General features: G+C 42.2%; 2 protein-coding genes across 4 annotated transcripts in view; one reads left to right on the forward strand and one right to left on the reverse strand.

Annotated features, from left to right (window-relative positions):
* The window catches only part of LOC111665342 (receptor activity-modifying protein 1-like), a 7,782-nt gene extending 1,338 nt beyond the window's left edge, over window positions 1–6,444 (forward strand). The window contains exons 2-3 of the mRNA XM_023420316.2: window positions 1,051–1,189; window positions 5,983–6,444. Of these exons, the coding sequence (XP_023276084.1) occupies window positions 1,051–1,189; window positions 5,983–6,238 (395 nt within the window). The 3' untranslated portion in view covers window positions 6,239–6,444. The remainder of the gene's footprint in view (window positions 1–1,050; window positions 1,190–5,982) is intronic.
* A 198-nt stretch (window positions 6,445–6,642) lies between these two features.
* LOC111665341 (putative methyltransferase DDB_G0268948) lies at window positions 6,643–9,877 on the reverse strand. Of its 3 annotated transcripts, none has more exons than XM_023420315.2 (6): window positions 9,700–9,877; window positions 9,353–9,513; window positions 8,766–8,971; window positions 8,255–8,358; window positions 8,026–8,163; window positions 6,643–7,453 (listed from the first exon to the last, which is right to left on the reverse strand). In XM_023420315.2, the coding sequence occupies exons 1-5, from the start codon at window positions 9,805–9,807 to the stop codon at window positions 8,053–8,055; spliced, it is 690 nt and encodes a 229-aa protein (XP_023276083.1). In that variant the 5' UTR covers window positions 9,808–9,877; the 3' UTR covers window positions 6,643–7,453; window positions 8,026–8,052. The 3 variants fall into 3 exon arrangements, with proteins under 3 accessions (XP_023276083.1, XP_023276082.1, XP_087033837.1); XM_023420314.2 differs by having other exon boundaries at window positions 8,758–8,971; window positions 9,700–9,875; XM_087177711.1 differs by having other exon boundaries at window positions 8,758–8,967; window positions 9,336–9,557; window positions 9,700–9,848.
* Window positions 9,878–20,076: the final 10,199 nt, after the last annotated feature.

Below are 20,076 nucleotides of genomic sequence, written 5' to 3' on the forward strand. Positions count from 1 at the left end.
AGCAGGGGGCTAAACACGACTGACATTTGAGCTAAATGGATCATCTCATATTCATGAGCATCACTTTTTAAAAATTCCATAAATATTGAGCCCTGGAATTGCAGATTGAATTGATGACTTCTGGTAGATTGATGGATGTTTCCTATCCCCGAAACAGGGATAAAAGTCGGTGGAGTGCAAACCTCCAGCTATAACTCTGCTGTGGTGGTTTGCTAGTTTGATTTTCCTGGAAAATGGAATGTGAATGCATCGCTGGTTAGCAGCCAAGTTGAGAGGGAAATCTGAATGCCAGAATGTCAGATTTTGCCACCAGCTGTTGCCAGCAAACAGACAGGTGACACATAACATCCCTTCAACTCTGTGGGTGATAAACAAGCTAATGGACAGCGCCAGGAGGGGCCCATCCATTTCTTACATTCTTCCTTTTGCTAGCATCTCTTTTGAAACCCCCATGTCAACACATTCAGTCTTCCTTTGAGTGTTTCAGAGCCTCCAAAACCCAGCTGAGACAGAGCAAACATAATGGGCACACAGTCGGCCCTTATCAGGCCGGCGCAGGCCGAGCTTCACCGTCTTTCTCTATCGTAACAACAACCTGTTTGTTTTCCAGACAGGCCTTTCCCGCCAGCTTAAGCTCCCTCTCCTTACTGTACCGCTCATGGTGTTACATTCAGCAGCGAGTCCTGCGGGATGGCTGCGGCCTGCCTCCACGTTAAGAGGCTGTTTACGCACATCTCTGAAGTAAACAAATGGGATTGGGACTCCGACAGCAAATTAAAAATCTTTTCTTCGCGAAAGTAACAGCATAATAGGGAAGAAACGGTCCAATAGGAATTACCATTGCCAGGACATGACCTTGTTTGTTGAACAAGCATATGCCTAATTATCTAAAGTTAAACAGAGCAGATAACCTCTGTAGTGCTTTATAAAATCATTTCTATCCTTACAATGATGCAAAGTTTTGCTCCTCACTCACCAGAATAAAATCATCACCCACATCCTTTTTCACTTAATTAATGCTTTGTTTCCCTCCTTTGTTTTTCTCTGTAGCCCAAGTCCTTCCTTCGGTGTCTGGCTGCAGCAGGGGCGTGTACGGGAGGGTTATCAATGATCTCTGCTTAGCTAAGTTCAAATTCGACATGGGAGGACTGGACCAAGGCCTGTGGTGCAGCTGGCCCGACACAATGGAGTGAGTTCACTGACTGAGACGTGCAAAAAAGAGGAGGAGGGGGGGTAAAGCCTTTAAAAAAAAAAAAAAAGGTTACTGACAGGAGAGAATCATTAAGAGTCAACCAATACATCAACAACACCACAAAACTTACCACATGAGGAGGTTGGGGTTGTGAAGTGAGCCAACCAGCAGAGTCAGGCTGAAGCGCCTGAGCTGTACATCTGCACTGGACGTTGTAGTCAGATGGTAGCCACGCATGAATGAAACAGCTCATGTCAATCAGTGACTGCAGGTTGCATTTGATTCCCAGTCAGAACTCGCAACTGTAGATTGACAGAGAACTTTGCTGTGTCACAGTTTAGACATTTTATCAATCACCTCTAAGTTCTGAGTGAAGATCAATATCAATATCTTTGTTTAGCTTTATTAGAATCAGACAGAGTGATACCTCTGATCTCTCTTGCCCATCGACACCCAGGGAAAACATTTAATTTTACCGCCATAATCACCCAATACATCAGTGTCACACACAGTCCTGACACCTGACCTGCACTGCAAGGTCTCCTTATGAGCGACAATATTACACACAGATATGGGTATAGGAAACCAATAACAGGGTTATTATTTGATATGTCACCAACCTATTTTACATAGAAATGGCTAAAAGTAAAATTTAAATTTGATTACATTATCTCATGAGTTAAATGTCAGCATAATGTTTTACTTTTTGCACAGTATAATGGATTGAAAATCATGATTAATTGCTTAAAGAAGCTGGTATTTCCTCCATATAGAAGCATGTACTCAATGGTTAACTAAATAAATACATTACATGCAGGCAGCACATAGCATCATATCAAATGTATGTTTTTTTTCCTCCATTCTCCCTATTAGACTTTTTTGCTTTGACTCTGCCTGATGCTGCTCACAATATGTTGCTCTGAGTTGAGTTCACTTCTTCACATCTTCATCCTGCTGTCGAAACTAGTTTGCCTGCAGTACTGTGTTTTCACTCACGCCATCACTTAGTCACGGCCATTCACTGTAGCTGTTGGACACTGTATTCTGTGTGTGTGTGTGTGTGTGTGTGTGTGTGTGTGTGTGTGTGTGTGTGTGTGTGTGTGTGTGTGTGCCAGACAGTGACTCGGAGAAGTGCTTTTTTCTCCCATCCAACAGCAGCAGTCAGAAGATGAGTCAGACAGGAGCTGGGAGCAGCACCCACAGGACAAAGCTACTGTCAAAACTGAGAGATTTCCCTCCTGACTCGGTCATCCTCTCTTGGTCCAGCATGTAACTGGTGGTGGTGCTCTGTGTGTATGCATGTGTGTGTGTGTATGTGTGTGTGTGTGTGTGCAGTCTCATCATATGAAAAAAAATATAAAAATCATACAGGCACATAGAGCGTTTGATGCAACAATGTTTGATGCCATCATTGACATCCATCGGTTTTATAATAATAATAATAATAATAATAATAATAATAGTGTGACCAGTGGGCTTAAATCTACACAAGGTAACTTTTGAAAGATGAATGTAGACAATCTTCCTCTTACACATGAAAAGCTGAATTCACAGGCAATAACGTGCATGCTTTATAAATTCAATACACCCAGGTGTTTTGCTGCTGCAGCCTTACTCTGTCTGGTGTGACCAGTAGCCTGTGTTGACAAAGAAAACCTGCCTCGAAGCTGTATTCACCACTTGTGGCCGCAGTGGTCGCTGTCTCAGACTCTGCCTCTAGCTGTTATAACCCTGACCGTCTACATAGATCATAATTAGCTGTGCTGTTACATCTGTGGAGCTAAAAACCCTCCCTTTTTTTTTTGTTTCTGTAAATGTTTTTCCCACTTGTAATTTGTCCACTTGTCAGCAAACAAATTATATGGACAGCGAAGACGTTTCTCAGGAGAGATCCGACCACAACACACGCTATATGCTATCCGGCAGAGCAATCCAGTACAGAGTTATCAGGGCCCGCATCACATAGTCAACCAAGTAGTGGAAAGAAGGGTCTAATTAATTATAGAACTGAAGTGGTTTGTCCTTTTAAGTGAAACCACAGGCTTCAATCAGCATGAATCCCAGAGTAGTTTAGATCCACTGTGTTGTTCTATGAGGTCACTCAGATCTCATGTGAATATACCCATTTTATTCTGAGCGTAAACTGTGGTAGAAATCCCCCAGGATGCTAATTAATATTATTACATATATATTATTCATCACAAGGATATTTACAGTTTATAATAACAAAGATAATTATGCAGCTTTACTGCTACTACTTTACTGCTCTGTATTTCAGTTGAATATAGCACAAAGTATCTCAGTCACACTCATCTCTAGATGAGCCCTTGAATTATTAGATAAAGATGCATCTTCTCTCAGACACTTTGCTTCTGTGCAATCAAGTGCTTTTGTTGATCCGTGGCTGTTTTTCTCCAAGAGAAAATAAACAGTCCCTGTGGGTTGTCTGTAAACACGACTGAGGAAAAACTCTTTGAAAGGAGATAGCTGAAAAAACTGTAATCAGGTACTCTTTCTCTTTTTTTGTGTACCAGTGATGATCAGTTATTCTTCATGTCTTATCTACACATACTGTCTGCTACAAACACCCACAACCGTCGTGTCAGTCTCTACGCCATGTGACTGATAGCTCTGAGGCTACAGTGATGCAAATTATCCTCTATTGAAGGATTTTCTAAATTAGTAACATGAGTCAAAGAAACATTGGAGAGTTTCTTGCCAAAATTTTTTATTTTTTTTGCAATCAGATTAACAGAATCTCATATCATAGAATATATTAGTGCCCAAAGCTGTTAATTGGAAATTGCCAGTGTGTGTGTGTGTGTGTGTGTATAAATGTGTTTGCAGCCTCTCGCGCACACACAAGATGTCTTTCTGACTTTCTTGTTACTTTTTAAACTTCAGAAACAAATTATATATTTTGAGAAGAACTTGATATCATCCTACACGCGCTGTATTGCTCAGAGCGATAGAAACACTCCAGCCCCTCTTGACTCATCTTGTCTGGAGCCCTGACTGGAAGCTGAACACATACTGTATATTTGTGTTATCATACTTGTGAGAACCTCCATATCCATAACCTTGAACCTCCACCCAAACTGAATCCTAATCTTAATCATAGCCACAGGCATCACTCTTAAAATCCTAAACTGTCATCAACCCTCACCTCTAAACCTAATCCTGATCCACCAGCATTTTGAAATGCAAGGAACACACACACACAAAACACCACTACATACTGATCATGTAATTCATGCTTATATCCAAAGTGACTTATAGTCAATTGGCCGTTCGGTTTTTATAATGTTTTGCTCAGAAATACTAAAACTAGCAATACCCGCTCATTCAGGCACTGGACCCCGGAGGAAAATGATAACAGCAAGGACCCCCCGACCATGATAGGTTGGATGATAATGGTTGAATGTACCACACACTATATTAACTTATGTTAGTAGTAACATCAAGACCCTCCTCAACCAGAAAAAGGAGGCCTTCGGGGATGGAGACAGGGAGAGGCTCAGGTGTGTGCAACATGAGCTGAAGAGGAGATTAAAGCAGCCGAAGGAGGACTACAAAAAGAAAGTGGATAGGAAGCTGCAGCACAGCAACACCAGAGAGGTGTGGAAGAGGATGAGGACCATCACTGGCTATGAAGAGAAGAACAGCCAGGCAACATCAGGTGATGTGGACCCAGGCCAGTGAGTTCAACCTGTTCTACAGCAGGTTTGACACAACCTCATCTGTTTTCTCTCCCACTGCTTCAGCTGCAGCTTCTCCTACGGCATCTCCTTCACAACCTTACACTGCAGCTGCAACTCCCTCCACACTGGATCAAGTCTCCTGTCCTTTACAGCGGAGGAGGTGAGGGCGGGGCTCAAGAGGCTACGTCCTGGAAAGGCAACAGGCCCGGACGGTGTGTGTCCGATGAGCAGCACTGGGGCTCCACAGAGGACTGTTCTGATTCCGCTCCTGTTCACCCTGTATACAGCCAACTTTAAATACAACTCTGAGTCCTGCCACATCCAGAAATACTCGGATGACGCAGCTATTGTGGCGCGTATCAGGAACGGGCAGGAAGAGGAGTACAGGGATCTGATAATGGCCTTCAGTGAATGGAGCGTCAAGAACTGCCTCCTTCTGAACTCCTCAAAGACCAAGAATATCTATCTATCTATCTATCTATCTATCTATCTATCTATCTATCTATCTATCTATCTATCTATCTATCTATCTATCTATCTATCTATCTATCTATCTATCTATCTATTAACACTGCATATTCTTAAGTACATATGTATGAGTGTTAAAGTTGGGTGGATTTTTCCTTTAAGAGACTCGGCTTCCTGACCACTTGGCCGTTGGGCCTCCAGCTATGCCGTCGAACACAGCGGCCATCTGGAAACAGTATCTCTCCTGGTATGGTGCAGTGCTGTAGTGATGTGGCTGCCATGTTGGAATGCATCTCCATTTCTTCTGCCCTCTACCACCCAGCAGTTATATTTAGCTGTGTTAAACCCACTGGTAACTCTAGACACTACTTTGCCCCCCCTCTCAAAAGGAATCTCCTGCCCTGATCCCACTCTGAGAGATGATTTCAAACAGAGATGATTTCAGTCGGAAAAGTTGTGTTTTCTAAAATTCAGTTAATCTAAATGACAGATGAAGGGATTTCTATAAGTCCATAACCTTCATGCTACTTGATGTTTGTCTTAGCAGCTGGCGTTTCATGCTTCTTCTTCTCTTTTCACCTTTGAGTTGGACACAGTTTCTCCCTCTGTCGCCCTCTGTAGGATATATGAGGGACTAACGAACTGCACCTACCAAGTGGCCTTGAGGATGGACTGCTTCTGGCCCAACCAGATAGTCGACCGCGTCTTCATGCACATTCATCGGGCCTACTTCCACGACTGTGCTCTGACCGGCCGCCTCCTCCACGACCCACCGATCAGCGTCCTCGCCCCGTTCATCACGGTGCCGGTGCTGGTCACCCTGCTCATGACCGCTGTGGTGGTGTGGAGAAGTAAACGCACAGAGGGGGTTTTATAGGGACTCTTTGTGTGCTGGATGCTTGGGGCTGCAAATGGACTCTCTGTGTTAGGTGTGAAGCTGTGTTATTCCAATATGTTCATACGAATTTGAGTGTATTTAAGCTGAAATTAAACAATGCATACCTCGTGAAAAAACTGTTTGACTGCGCCTGAATTTGACCTTAAACCAATAATATGCAATAAATGCTTTGTTTGATATGAAAATATGATTTATCCATGTAGTCATTTTTAGCAATAACATCATCAATATGCGAGTCAAAGTTTGGGGGAGAGTAATAAAGTTCTTTGAGATTCAGGGGATTTGGAGGCCATGCATGTTAATTACCATCTGTTCTCATGGCCCAAAACAATCTGTGAACACATAAATAACAGAAGAAAGGATGACACTCAGGGAGACAGCGATGGCTTGGATAAATGATGTGTTATATATTTGGCAGAGAGGTGAAGAAATGGGGGAAAGGAGAGCTAGAAATACAGGGAAAGCGCCCTGAGTCCTTTATTGTCTAACAGAGTCGAATCACTAAAATAAGCACAATCCTCATCTCATCTGCAATCTCTGAGACACTTGAGAGCTGTATATGTTTCTTAAGGAAACCAAGCAGTGCAACATAATGATGATTTGCTCATACTTAATGCAATTAACAGTAGAATTATGTTCAAATACAACAAATTTATGTCTCTAAATCAATGATATAAGAAGTTAAAGTGAGTTTGTTTTCAGTGCAGTTTTCTATGATCCTGGTCATGAAATAGGAAGCTCATTTTTAAAGAAATAAAAGTTTTTAACATTGTAGATGAGGCTCGAAGTGGACACTCATCCATCACTGTATGACAGGGCTCCATCTAGTGTTCACTCTGGAGAACTCTGCATGCACAGAGGTCAAGCCTGGAGTTCATTAAACAGTAGCTTCAGAACATAATTGTTTTATTATTACTTGAGTAAAAACCTCAGATATCTTTATCCAAAAGTAAAATGTTTCCAGCTTCGTTTTCAAAATGATTTTTCTTTCTGAATCACTGGATCATTTCAGCTTCTTGGTGCCTTGAAAAATGTAAGTGGTAGAGTAGTAGAGTCAGTTCAACAAGCCAAAAAAGACTTGTAAACACTCCAGGCAGTCAGAATGTTCAGGGTTTGCGTGCTAGCCAGTAGAAATACTTGACAATCACTGTAACCTCTGTGTCCGGAGAAGAAACTTTCATGGTAGACAGCAACCTGGGATGGAAGACAAGGAGGAGATGTAGGATCAAAAATGAATTCATGAATGCACTAATGGCTAAATTAAGATTGAAATGAATTAGTTGGGGAAATATAAAGTAGCAAATGACTCTGTCCTCCCTTTGGACCAGGAAAGACAAAACACAGGTCACACTCTTTCCAGAGAGCAGAAACGTGTAAATCTTCCCAAACTGTAATAGTAATTAAACACAATGTCATACTTTTTTTTCAGCCATGTAAAAGTTATGGCTCAGCACTTCCTCTCCATATATTCCGCTTGCTGGGCTATTCTGCCCTGTCATCTGCAGGGGAATTAATGGCAGCTATATTATCAAAGCAGTAAAAGCCTTCAACAGTTAAGCTTAGTCAAGCAATGTTTGGCTTTTCTGATTAATGCCCAAGACTGTGGCAGCATTCAAAGACGAATTTCAGCAGTTTTTTGATTATGATAAATGAATTTCTGGGGGAGATTAGGAGATCAACGTTCAGCCCCAGGTGAATGGAGGTGGGAGCTCAGGGCCAGAAGTTAACGATTAGACTGGTGGATGAGTTGGAGGCTAATATCTCACTTGTTCCTGATGTCATTAGAGAGACGTTCAGCCTCCGCAGGGTCCTGTTGTTGCAGGGCCTGGTAGCTGGAGAAGGTCTCCACCATGCCAATATATCCACTCAGTGGCAAGGTTCTTTTTACGCAAAGACACTCGTTCCTGGACACACACACACACAAAAAAAAGTTATATAACAAAGGAATATTTAGTGACTGCTTTTGAGCTGTGCAACCTGTCACTCAACACTCACCACTCTTTGTCTGGGTAGGAGCAGGAGGCAAACATGTCTGAGTAGATCTTCAGAGAGATTGATCCTATATAGGGATTTCGGAAAGGAAGCAGGGCAGCGTAAAACTAATGGAAAGAAAGGAAGAAAACGTTTTCCAAACCAAGTTGCTCAAAGCTATTTGGGTAGAAAAAATATATCTGATTTTGGAATAAACAATTTCCTGATGTCAGTGGCTGCTCACTTCTCAGATATTGATTTACTTTGTTTTGTAAGATCAATGATAAACTTTGAACCTGAAGTTTAACATTAGTTTAACACAGTGCATTGGCTTTCAAACTGCCAGTGCACTGGAGTTCATTCTATACTCCAGAATGAACTCCAGTACTCTAGTTCCTGGTATGGGTCAAGCTACAAAAATGTTGGATCCAATCCTAAATTTCCCATAATGCACCCGATACCATATTTATCTTCCAGGTAAATCGCCACATATTTCAAAATCTATACAATAGTTTTCAGTTATCTACTTCTTTACAGATGTCATTCAATGTGTTGGACACGTCCCCATACTCCAGCTCCATGTCCATGGTGTAGCTCAGGAGGGCCAGGCAGCCTCCAGGCCTCAGGACCCTGTCAGCCTCCTGGAGGAAGCGCTGGTGGTCGAACCAGTGAGCTGCCGTCATGGCCGTCACAAGGTCCACCTCTCCGGACGTGAAGGGGAGCTCCTCAGCCGGACACTGTCTGGTTTAAAACGGTCGGAGCAAAGTTGTAGATGTGAAACTGAAGGTTAATGACACTGGAGATATACTGTATAATATTCGTGTTCAGCAAAGGGTAGATAAGTGAAGGTTAACTTCTGAATACCAGAACACAATATCCCAAAAAGGAGGCCACAATGACCATTACTCATGTATAATTTTGTCCCTGTACCACTAAGACGAATACTAAAATACAATACAATGCAATACAAATAATTAAAATAAGATAAGGTATAAGCCTATGAAAGGTAATACTAAACCTTGAGGTGAGATTGTTTCTAAGGTTGAGAATGACCTTATAACCTCGGCTGTCGAGCGGAAAATAGTAACGTGTCCCAAATACACACATTTCCCTCCGCCTCACTTGTATGAGACATTTGCAGGGAAGCCACGGACCAGCGCCATCTCCAGCTGGGTGGGACTGACGTCTGTTCCGACCACCTTCGTAAAGTACGGGGCCAAAAGGGTTGTCCCTTGCCCCGAACCGCAGCCCACATCCACTGCAAGGTTGAACTGTTTTGGTGTCTAAAAGGGATTGAGTGTTAGCTGTTTACAGGGAATAGTCAATGCTGAAAAACGGGACGACAAAAGAAAAAATAAAATTAAACATTAAAACAAGTGAATACAGAGTAGATTTTAATATAGTATGAAGGCTTTAGCACAAGTAAGCATGTAATCTGGTGACATTCAATCGTGAACATACACATGTACCTTTTTCTCCATGAAGCTCATAATCCTGCTGGTGAGTTCATGCGGTGCGAGTCTGTACTGCAGGTAAGCAGCTGCCTGCTTTTTACCCTCAAAGAGCCGAACAGCCATGCTTCTGTGCCAGCGCGCTTGTGCTTGCAAAGCTCCTATCTGACTGCACACTATGACTCTGCACGCTGCACTGTGACCTTCTCTTTAGTTGCACATTAACAGCCAGGAATAAAATGGTCCTTCCCTTCCTGCACTGCTAAAAAAAAAATCACATCTCCATACAATTAAAAGCATCAGTGGATTTTCACATTAAAGTCCTGTATCTTCAATTTGTGATACATTATGTGTAATAATTTATTTTTATAGTTTAAGTACTTTGTCTCACTTAAACTTAATGTTGCTTTAAATAGTTTTTCCTTGCTCATCCTATCCATACTGGGTAGTTTAAAAGTGTCACGTCACGTAATAAAAATAAATATTCAAAAATAGCTGCAGCTGTGGGTGGCCCTTTAAATGGCACATTCATTCCCGGTATTAACAAAAAGAAATGTTTTTCCAAATCTGGACTTTTGCACAATGCACTTGCTCGCAAATAGCAGCAGATGGCAGTAAATGCACATACTTGGTGCTGAGATTGGGAGTGCTTGGAAATCACATAATTCTGCATCAGTAGATATTTGCACTGAGATCATCAATTAATTCCCTTATTTACTCTGCCATAGCATGTTTTTTGTTTTTTTGTTTTTTGGCATGAATATGAACAGAAAAGAAATGTATGACTAAAAACACAAGTCTTATCAAATGTACTTCATATACAAATATAGTGTTAATTTTTATAAACCGAAACTTTGGTTCTAAGTATATTTATGGATTATTTACGTTGGAATCCCATGAAGAAATCCTCAGCCTTGGCGGTCAGTCTTAGCCCTGTGTTTTCTGCTCAATCAACAAGCATTGATCCCTCCTGTTCGCCTGATCAATATCCATTGTCAGATTTGGTTTGCAATAAGGCAGTGTTAACAAAAGTGGGGGCAGGTGGGTGCAGGTTGTCCTCAGCCCCAACCCTTAACCCCACCATGTTGCTATGTGCAGCCCTGCCTTGTGTCGTCCAATCCATCAGCTTTGATCAAACCTGTCAGCTGCACTCAGGCCCCACAACTCTCCCCTGTGTGTGTGTGTGTGTGTGTGTGTATGTGCAGCTGTAGCATAATGACCACACTTTGGAGGACAATGTTGTCATCCACGTACATGTGTCTACCCAAACATAACCAATTTATCACCAAGTCTTTACCACCAAGTCTTATTACATTGTCCTCACACTTTCCCGCTCACACACACACAAACACACACACACACACACACACACATACACACACAAAAGCCATTAAAAACACAAAGTCAATGGACTCAGACAAGCAGCCTCATGTATTGCTTTAATATCTGCAGGCATTCCCGACACAGTAAAAAAGAGCTATGGGAGTGCTTCCATCGACTGTGACGAGCAGTGTTGCTAATGCTGCATGGGGAATTCTCCTGAAAAGCAATCACACAGGTAATCCACAGTAGGAGTAGAAAATATTGTGTTTAAAACTGAATTTTTTTTTTCATGTAAGCAGGTGAAAAAAAATAAAAATATATATCTGGATTTCACCCAGTAAAACCAGTTTGGGGTTTCTAAACCAGTTGAGGAAGAATTTGGATGAAAGGAGTTAGGAATAGTGGAAAAAGGGATATTTGATGCACCAAGTGTGTACAGTATGCATTACTTAAAAACCACATTTTAGCCAAAGTGTGTGCTGCTGTAAATACCTGTGCTCTGGTGTTTTTTCTTTCTTCTGACAGTGTGAGCATAGACATGCACAGTAGGGGGATGGATAGATGGGTATTGAGTATAAAATCCCGCTTCCCCGTGGAAATCTCAGCAGGTAAAAGCAGATTGCAGCTGTTGGATGAAATCCATGAATTTAGAAAACAGGCTTGTTGCCATGCAATTTTGTGTGTGTGTGTGTGTGTGTGTGTGTGTGTGGGGGGGGGGGGGTGTTTGTCATGGCTATTTGAATAGGTTACAAAGGTCCCTGGCTCCTTAAACACACTCACTGTCAGTGAAGTAGCATGACGGCCACTAGAACTAGAGTTGGTGAGTGAGATGCAGCAGTTTTCCTCGAGTTCAAACTTATCCTAGTTATAACAATAAAGGTCCCATATTGTATAAAGTGAGATTTCCATGTTTATTTTGATTATAAAGCAGGTCTAGGTTCTATATTAATACATTGAAAGTATCAAAGCGCTCAGTCCACAAATTCACACAGAAACTCACCCTTAAAACGAGCCGTCAGGACTTTCTGTAACTTTTGTGATGTCACAACAAAGCGGTCACTGTTCTCAACCATGCACCAAGCCCCGCCGACCTGGACCCACCACCCAACCTTTACAGGATTTGGTTTCTCTGAGAATCCCTGAAATCTGCTATATTTTTATTCAATCATTTTTATTCAGTCATTCAGAAAACAGTCAGCCTCTTCTGATTGGCTCACTGACCTGTTGTTACTAGAGCTCCAGAGAGAAGCCTAAGAGAGGAGATGTAAAACTACATTGAGATGGTTTTTGGTTCTTAAAACCATAAATATATCTTTTTATATCCTCTTATCAACTCTTCAAATAAGACACTGGAAAGTGTAAAATATGGGACCTTTAAGTGTTCACTATTTGTAGATTGACATATCTCTGTATTAGCTGACAAGTAGCTAGTAGCTACTTTAAAAAAACAGCTACGCAAACTGATTGAGGGAATTATGAATAGCTGGTGCAACCCAATCGTAAGGTTTCTCTTTCACCAACACAAAACCAACTCGGCAAGTCGGTCAAATCCGTCCTTGTTCGTTGTATTGAGGCATTGCAGAGTGATTGCAGCCTCTGGTACGATATGGAGATCTTAAATCTCCACCCATTAAAACTTCACTTGAGATACACTGTTTTCTCCACAGCTGGTTGTAAAGAGAGAAGCATCTGAGTGACTCCGAGGCTGCGTTTTTATAACCGAGACGCTCGCTCTGAGATGCACTCGGCTAATCCCACTCTCCAAGGAGAGAGCTAGGTATTGGCTTTGATGATAGAAATGGATTAAACAGATTACATTAAAGGCCAGTCTAATTGAACCAATCTATCCTGATTCTGCTGCTGTAAGATAAATGATGAGAGGGCCAGATAGTATATATAGGTCGTGTGTTTGTGTGTCTGGCTTGGTGGTTTCTCTGTGGACATCAGCTCGGAAAAATACAGCAAAAGCATTTTTTCCTCATGTGGAAAAGGAAAGAAAATTGTACAATCCTCTCCATGTTTGTGTGTCTGCTATTTATCTGTAGACTGTCCAAATTCATTTCTGCCAATACAATACAAACTCTTACCAATGTATACTATATGCAGGAACATTTCCTGCATGGGCTGAAACATAAAAAAACCCACCAGTACACTTAAAGTGCTGCTAATGCACTAAATTAATTTCATTGTTTCAGTGGAGAATTTTAGGATGGTCTACATGCTGTTTCAAAAGACAAAAATTAATAGGCATAAAATTGAAGGAGAAATAAGGAAAACTTGTAAGGTTATGGCACAGAAAAAAAAAAAAAGATAAAATATACAGTCGTTGAATAGTCAGCTATTGCTCTGCCTCTCCCTGAAGAGTGGCACTTCAAACTAATCAAATTCTCAAAGCTTATGTAAGAACGGCTGACAAAAGAAGCCAATTCTGCGCCAGTACATTCTAATTCATCGCTTTCTCTCAATACAAAAGCACATGTTTTGAGTCTTTATCTTCTATATGATTACCTCTGTGTGTGCGTGCGTGCGTGTGTGTGTTCGTGTACCTGTCCTCCCAGGCAGGCTTGTTATTGACGGTGTCCAGTTGAAGTGAGCATGATAGGGTGACCTTTCTCTCCAACCTTGTTATCAGTGTGATCTCGTTAAGCCGGACTGTTTAATTAGCAGTGGAATGGCAATCAGGGAGGAGCTGGAGACCCCTGTGGTCATAGACACGGATCAATGGTCTTCGGGGAGCCTTTGCACTGCAGCAACAGGGGACATTTACACATGTGTGCATACAGGATGCTGATGCATGCTCGCACTTGCATGCAAATATACATGCATGCAAAATTTAGTACTTGGATTTTGTCTCAACATTTGGCTGTTTGTTGTTTTTCATTGCACGGGACATTAGGATGTCACCAATGTAGGTTTTAACGAACCCATATCAATAAAGATATGGGTAAAAATATACTTTATATTTTTTCAAACAAACCTGCCAAAAATCAGTGAATTTAACCATTTGATTCTTACAAATATCTAAGGATCAAGCTTTCAACATTTAGCTTTTAGCACTTTAAGGCTCCACTGATGCCTGTACTTCACCTGCAATATCAGTATGTGAACACCTTAAACCCCAATATATGGTTGTTGAACCTCTCTGACCCTGTGCGATCAAATCATATCCTCCTTTCCACCATAATAGAGGGGACACTGCCAGACTAATATCCCACTTTTATTAAAAGCCGAGTACACTGGCAAACTGATAAAACAAGACTAACCCCGGTTGACATGCACACATGCTTCAGCATGCATGTATACACACACACACACACACACAAACACACACACACACACATACACACGCACACACACACACACTGAAAAGTGAGCAAACATGTGTGCTTTTAAACTCGCACACTGATACACAAACACTGAGGCAAAGAAATGCGAGGCGGGAGCCAACAGCCGCTGCACCTGGTGAGATCCAAGTGAAAGTGAGAAGCATAAAAAAGAGCTGAACGCTCAGGTCTGTTGATCTATTTTTACCGCAGAGCAGGGGGCAGAGGGAGAGAGAGAGAGAGAGAGAGAGAGAGAGAGTGAGAGAGAGCGAGCTTCCTGCATAATGCATGGCCCTGTAGAGCAGCAGTGGCTTTTACACTGATGCTCTCTCACAGGGCTTCCAGGTGTCTGCGCTGTCCGTCAAACAGGGAGCGTATCGGAGAGCCAGGTGCTCCCACACGATGCTCTCGTTGATCGCTCTCGGAGCACAAGACCACCGGCCTCTCCAGCTCGCTCCAGACACGCCATCTGACCTGTGCTCTCATTCAAATCTGCCTCCAAACTGTTAGAGAATTCATGTGCTGGAGGAAAGGAACAAGTACAGATACATGCACATTGTACACTGCCCCAGTTGGAGCGAGATAGCGCTTTGAAAACAGAGCACTTGTTCATATAGGACAAATGCACGCCATTGTTTCAAAGGTCGTGCGGCCTTTTTATTTCATTTTTAAAAAAACATATTTTTGGGATCTGTGCAGTGGAAACTCATGAATTAAAACTCCCTCTCGTCTCAGGAACAATGCCGCCACAGTTTGGATCCAAATTTAGCCGAGGAACTGTTTCTTTAGGAAGATAAAAACGATGTAATAGCTGCAGTGTGCTATTCATTTGTCCTCTCATAAAATAACAGAATTTTTGTGATTCAGTTTTGTCTATTATTGAGTCCTGAATGTCTTATTTTCTTAAAAGAAGTGAAAACAAAATTCAATCTTGGGGGATATTTCTTTTCCCTGTAACATACTGTCCAGTTGGAATGGAGATAACTTTTAATGGTATACTCTTACAGCACTAAATAAAGGGATTTGGTTTGGGGACAGGCCATCTGAGCATCGCTGAAGGGGGGTTGGGTCGTTGCCGGGCATCACAAGGAGGGAGACTAATGAAAGCTTGATGAGGATGCTTCTCTGAATCCACCAGCATGATTAGGCTTTAATTACCGAGGGCCACCTCGACATATTCCCTATAATTGGAAATACCTAAGCACTTGGCTGCTCATGGCAAGAAACCAAAGAATCCATGTCTCACATGGTCGAGCTTCATTCGCATTTTAGATGAGTTAGCATCGCAACAGGAGATGTTGAGGCGTTCCAGATTGAAGCTTGTCTTTATGGAGATCAGCTGCTAAGTAGTTCTATGTAATCTTAGCAAGGACTTGTCGTTATCACCCGAGTTGGTGGCAGAGTGCACGGACGGTGTGAGCATGGAATGAGATATTGTGAGGGAGGCTTTAAACTTGTAGCTGCTTCCCGGTATGCTGGCGTCTCCACGCTGCCAGATGTGACAATAACATCCCTATATGGCTGCCAAACGCCTACAAGACACCCACAGGCGTTGGCAGCTTCCTTGGTGAAATCTTCTGTTGCACAACCACATGAAGAAAGAAAAAAAAAAGAAGAACAGGCTTTATGTTCTGCTGGTTAAGTGAATCACTGCCTTGCCTAAAGAATCAGTTTTTCTTTCATTACAGTCGCTTCAATTCAGCGCCGTCACCGCTTTTATGCCCTCCTTCAATGGCGTGAGCTACGGCTAAATCGCTGCATGTAAAACAAAGACAACATGTCTGAGGAGTGCTCAGGTGTTTTGGCGCTGAATAGCAGAGCAGAGACAGTAGAAGATTCAAGGGCAAGCTGATAAGCCTGCAGAACAGACTGTAAATTTTGTTACCATTACATATTACATTTTTTTTTTTTTTTCGCTTTTAAAGTGAAGGTTGCAAAATCTGAAGCTTTCTGCTCCAAATTTTCACTTGTGCATAGAATAAACAATTTGTACACTTAGTAAAAGCTGCAATCCAAACATATGCATATTTAGAATATCCTACCCAGATAATATCGAGGGATGTTTTAATCCCATTGTCCTACAAGATTTACATAGATGTTATCATTTGATGCAGTTGAGTGGAAGCAACAGAGGGGACGGGGTTACTGAGAACACGAAATCAAGCATTCAACAGCCGTGTTTATCAACTCAGCTTTTCTATTATTTAGATTATTCTGCTTGGGATCCCCGGTGTAATTAGCCGGATGACAAATCCACCTCTTTCCACAGTCTGTCTGTGCATTCATTCTGTTATATTCACCAGCTGTCAAGCTCTGTTAGAAAAGAAGTGGAATGTGTGGAACATGCCTGTGTTGAAGTTTTATTACATGTGTGCTCCGACTCGGTTTAGAGATACATAAACCACAATTACTGTTCATCAGATTATGTCCTAATGTACTTCTGAAACAGTGGTTCCCAACCAGCGGGCTGACAAATCGTCGGATTACCGTTTTCCTCTAGCGGGTGAAATGAAACACTAACTATTGCATGTCCCTCTCAGGGTGAATTGTGCTAACTTGGTCTGGGGCCCTGTCTCCTCTGCAGATGTTTGGCATTAAACCTGCATGAGCGTTTGTGAATGTGAGCGTTAACCTTTGCGACAACATATGGATGTGAATGTGCTCCTCTCTCCGCCGAAACCCATTAAGACCATTTAGCTCGGCTGTGAACTCACATACAGCCTTATTTCCATCACGTGGAGTGAAAATGACGATCGGGAAACGCTCATGGGACGTGCGACCTTTATTGAAAAATGACTCCATCGTTTCTAATTTCATAACGTGTCTCCGGGATTGACGTAGCCGGCGTCGTTAGGTAGATAATATGCGGCTGTCTGTAATTACAGATAAAAGAACATTAAGTTCGACAGATACATGTAAGCTTCTTGATGAGGGTGCCCATTTCAATTAGGGAGCATTAAATGAAACAAAAAACCTTATGGGAGTTTCTCACTGCCAGACCCAAGGAGAATTAATACACTGCATAGGGCCATTTACCAGGGAGTAATTACTCCCTAATTATCCATTAGTTATTCGATTACCCTTTTATCAGCTAGTCATGGTCAAAAGGCAGGAATAGCGGATAAGTCATCACCTTGGTTGGTAACAGATGTAATTAACATGCCGTAGCTCCCTCGGAGGGAGACAGCGAGCGAGTGCATTCAGGCAAAGTGAAGGTATTCTGGCCCATTTTTCTTGTTTGATCAAAAGGAACGATAAATCTTTTTTTTTTTTTTTTTTTTAATTCATCCAAGGGTAGTTTGCTGCAAATGGCACAGAAGAGGATGTAAATTGATTTCCCTGCCCACTTCTTACCGAGCTGGTTTGCACATTTAAGTCTGAAAAACGCAGTGTGAACGCGAACCCTCGGCAGGAGTTAACTCGGGCTCCGCTCTGGTCAGTGAGAATAAAAAGCCAAAAGGGTGTGCGAATGTTCTCCGGGTGCTTATTGTTAGCAAACTGAATGGCCCTGTGATTGAGGCTTGATAAGAAATCAGAAAATATTCAGTGAGAAAGATAGATAATTAGGTGCATATTGTTGCTGAGTGAAGCCACCATTAACAGACCAGCCAAGAACCATGAATACTCCATGCCAAACTGCTTCTACCATTTATTACACATAATTACATTCTTAAATAAAAACGATTCACCGAACAGTTCCTTGCATAGAGATATTACAATACCAATTTAAAAAAGAATTATGAAACAAACCGGTAACAAAAATAAATCTTTCTCATTTTTCCATAATAAAGAACATTATCGTACCCATACATCATAATATACAAATGATAAATTTGAAACACTTTGTACAGCGGAAAGAAAAGGAGAAAGACAACGGAGGAAAAAGGTGGAGAAGGGGGTTAAGGGAGGGAGGGGAAGAGAGGAGGTGATGGTGGTGGAGGATGGGGCCGGGCGGGCGGGTGGGTGGGGGCGGGGCTCGGACAGAGGAGTTGAAAAGGATCATATCTGAGAAAATGGAAGAGAGGGAAGGGGAAGCGATGAGGGAATGCTGGTAGAAAAAGGGGGTGCGTTTGATTTGAAATTCAGACCTAGTGGAAACAGAGGTGGTGTCACACATAGTAATGCGTGCCCCCACCCACCCCACCTCCACACACACACACACACACACACACACACACACACACATGCATACACACACACACACCCTCTGCTGAGAGCAAGAGCTGCAGTCTGGATCTCTGACTCTCACAAGGTGGCATGAAAAATGGTGAAAAACACACAAGGAGAACAGAGAAGAAGTGTGTGTGTGTGTGTGTGTGTGTGTGTGTGTGTGCATCTGTGAGTATGTATGTTGTTTGATGTTGTGCACACATGTATGAATTTATATGTTTTTTGAGCACGCGCTTATATGTATGAGTCTATGTCTGCATGCATGTAGTTTGTGTAGGTATGTTTGTGTGTCTGTACCGTGTGTGAGTCTATGTAACATGTATGGATGAGCGTGCACACCTGTGCTAGAAAACGGCTACTATACAGACTCTGCGATCAGTGTTTCATCACCCGGGGTCGTCGTGCATGTGGCGTGTAAGCGGACAGAAAACATCAGATATGCAAGTGATATTTCCAAAAATTCAGAGTGCAAATACAAAGAGACGAAGAACACACAGGCACAGCAGAATTGACAATCATTCATTAAGATGACACGAAAACTGAACCGCAACCTTGGCGACAACATGAAACAACCTTTCCAGAAAGCACATTCACATTTGGAAACCCCCCCCCCCCTCCCCCCCACACACTTTATGAGCCTCCCAGCGTACACATACACACACAGAACTATTTTGTTTATGTCAAGTCACGAAGAAGAGTCGGGGACCGGATTTGAAGTGGTCCTGTGATTGGGATATTTCCGCGTCTTGGCTCCTTTAAATCCTCAGCTGTCTATGATTGGTACAGAACATGGAGAAAAAACATAACACTCCAGAGCCGCACATTCCCACACATTCACAACAGTTCAGTTCAACAGGAGAGCGTCCCATTGAAATACTGAAACACACAAGTAGAGCTGCCATTGGTGATACAATTTTAACCCATGGGTTAAACTGCTAGTCTTCATTTTATCTGTCCGCGTTGAGAGTCGGGCTGAGCAGGGAAAACACAAACCCGCTAACCTGCTCTGACATTCCCAATCCGAAATGGATATTTCAAGATCTACGAACCAAATCTGAAATGTTTGTCGCCTGTATGACTTTTATTAATGACAAGTAGTGGATGGATGATGAGTTTTTTTGGTCTCCCGGCAGATAAACTTTGTATCAGTTGGTTTCTATTGTGGTCACTCCTTCCTCTCTTTGCACATAGAGGCCTGTCATCTCGATGCTGAGTGTTATTAATTGTTGTTTTCTGCACATTAAGAAAGAAAGTGTCGATTCAATATCTACCTCCAGAGCTGCAGACAGATATGACTGAGCTGGTCTGCATTCATACTGCAAATTGAAATGTGCCTCTGGTGTACAGAGTGAAATCAATTTTGTGTATCCCTTGCCAAGAAGCAGATTGCCGTGCGCTTCACTTTGCCTCAAAGTATTAAAAAGTAAAGGAATTAACACCTTGATGTAGCTGTGCGCTTGAGTTGAGCCGCAAAATTCACTTGTTTATTAAAGATTCAACACTTTCTGTGTAATGTGGCAAAAAGCAAGATTTTTATGCATCTTTTCTTCTTTTTTTTCTTTCTTCTATCGGACGAGGA

The sequence above is a fragment of the Seriola lalandi genome, unplaced genomic scaffold, assembly GCF_002814215.2.
Source record: "Seriola lalandi dorsalis isolate HSWRI2012SDOR001 ecotype SW California unplaced genomic scaffold, Sedor1 jcf7180002054630, whole genome shotgun sequence".
In the NCBI taxonomy this organism is placed as follows: domain Eukaryota; kingdom Metazoa; phylum Chordata; class Actinopteri; order Carangiformes; family Carangidae; genus Seriola; species Seriola lalandi.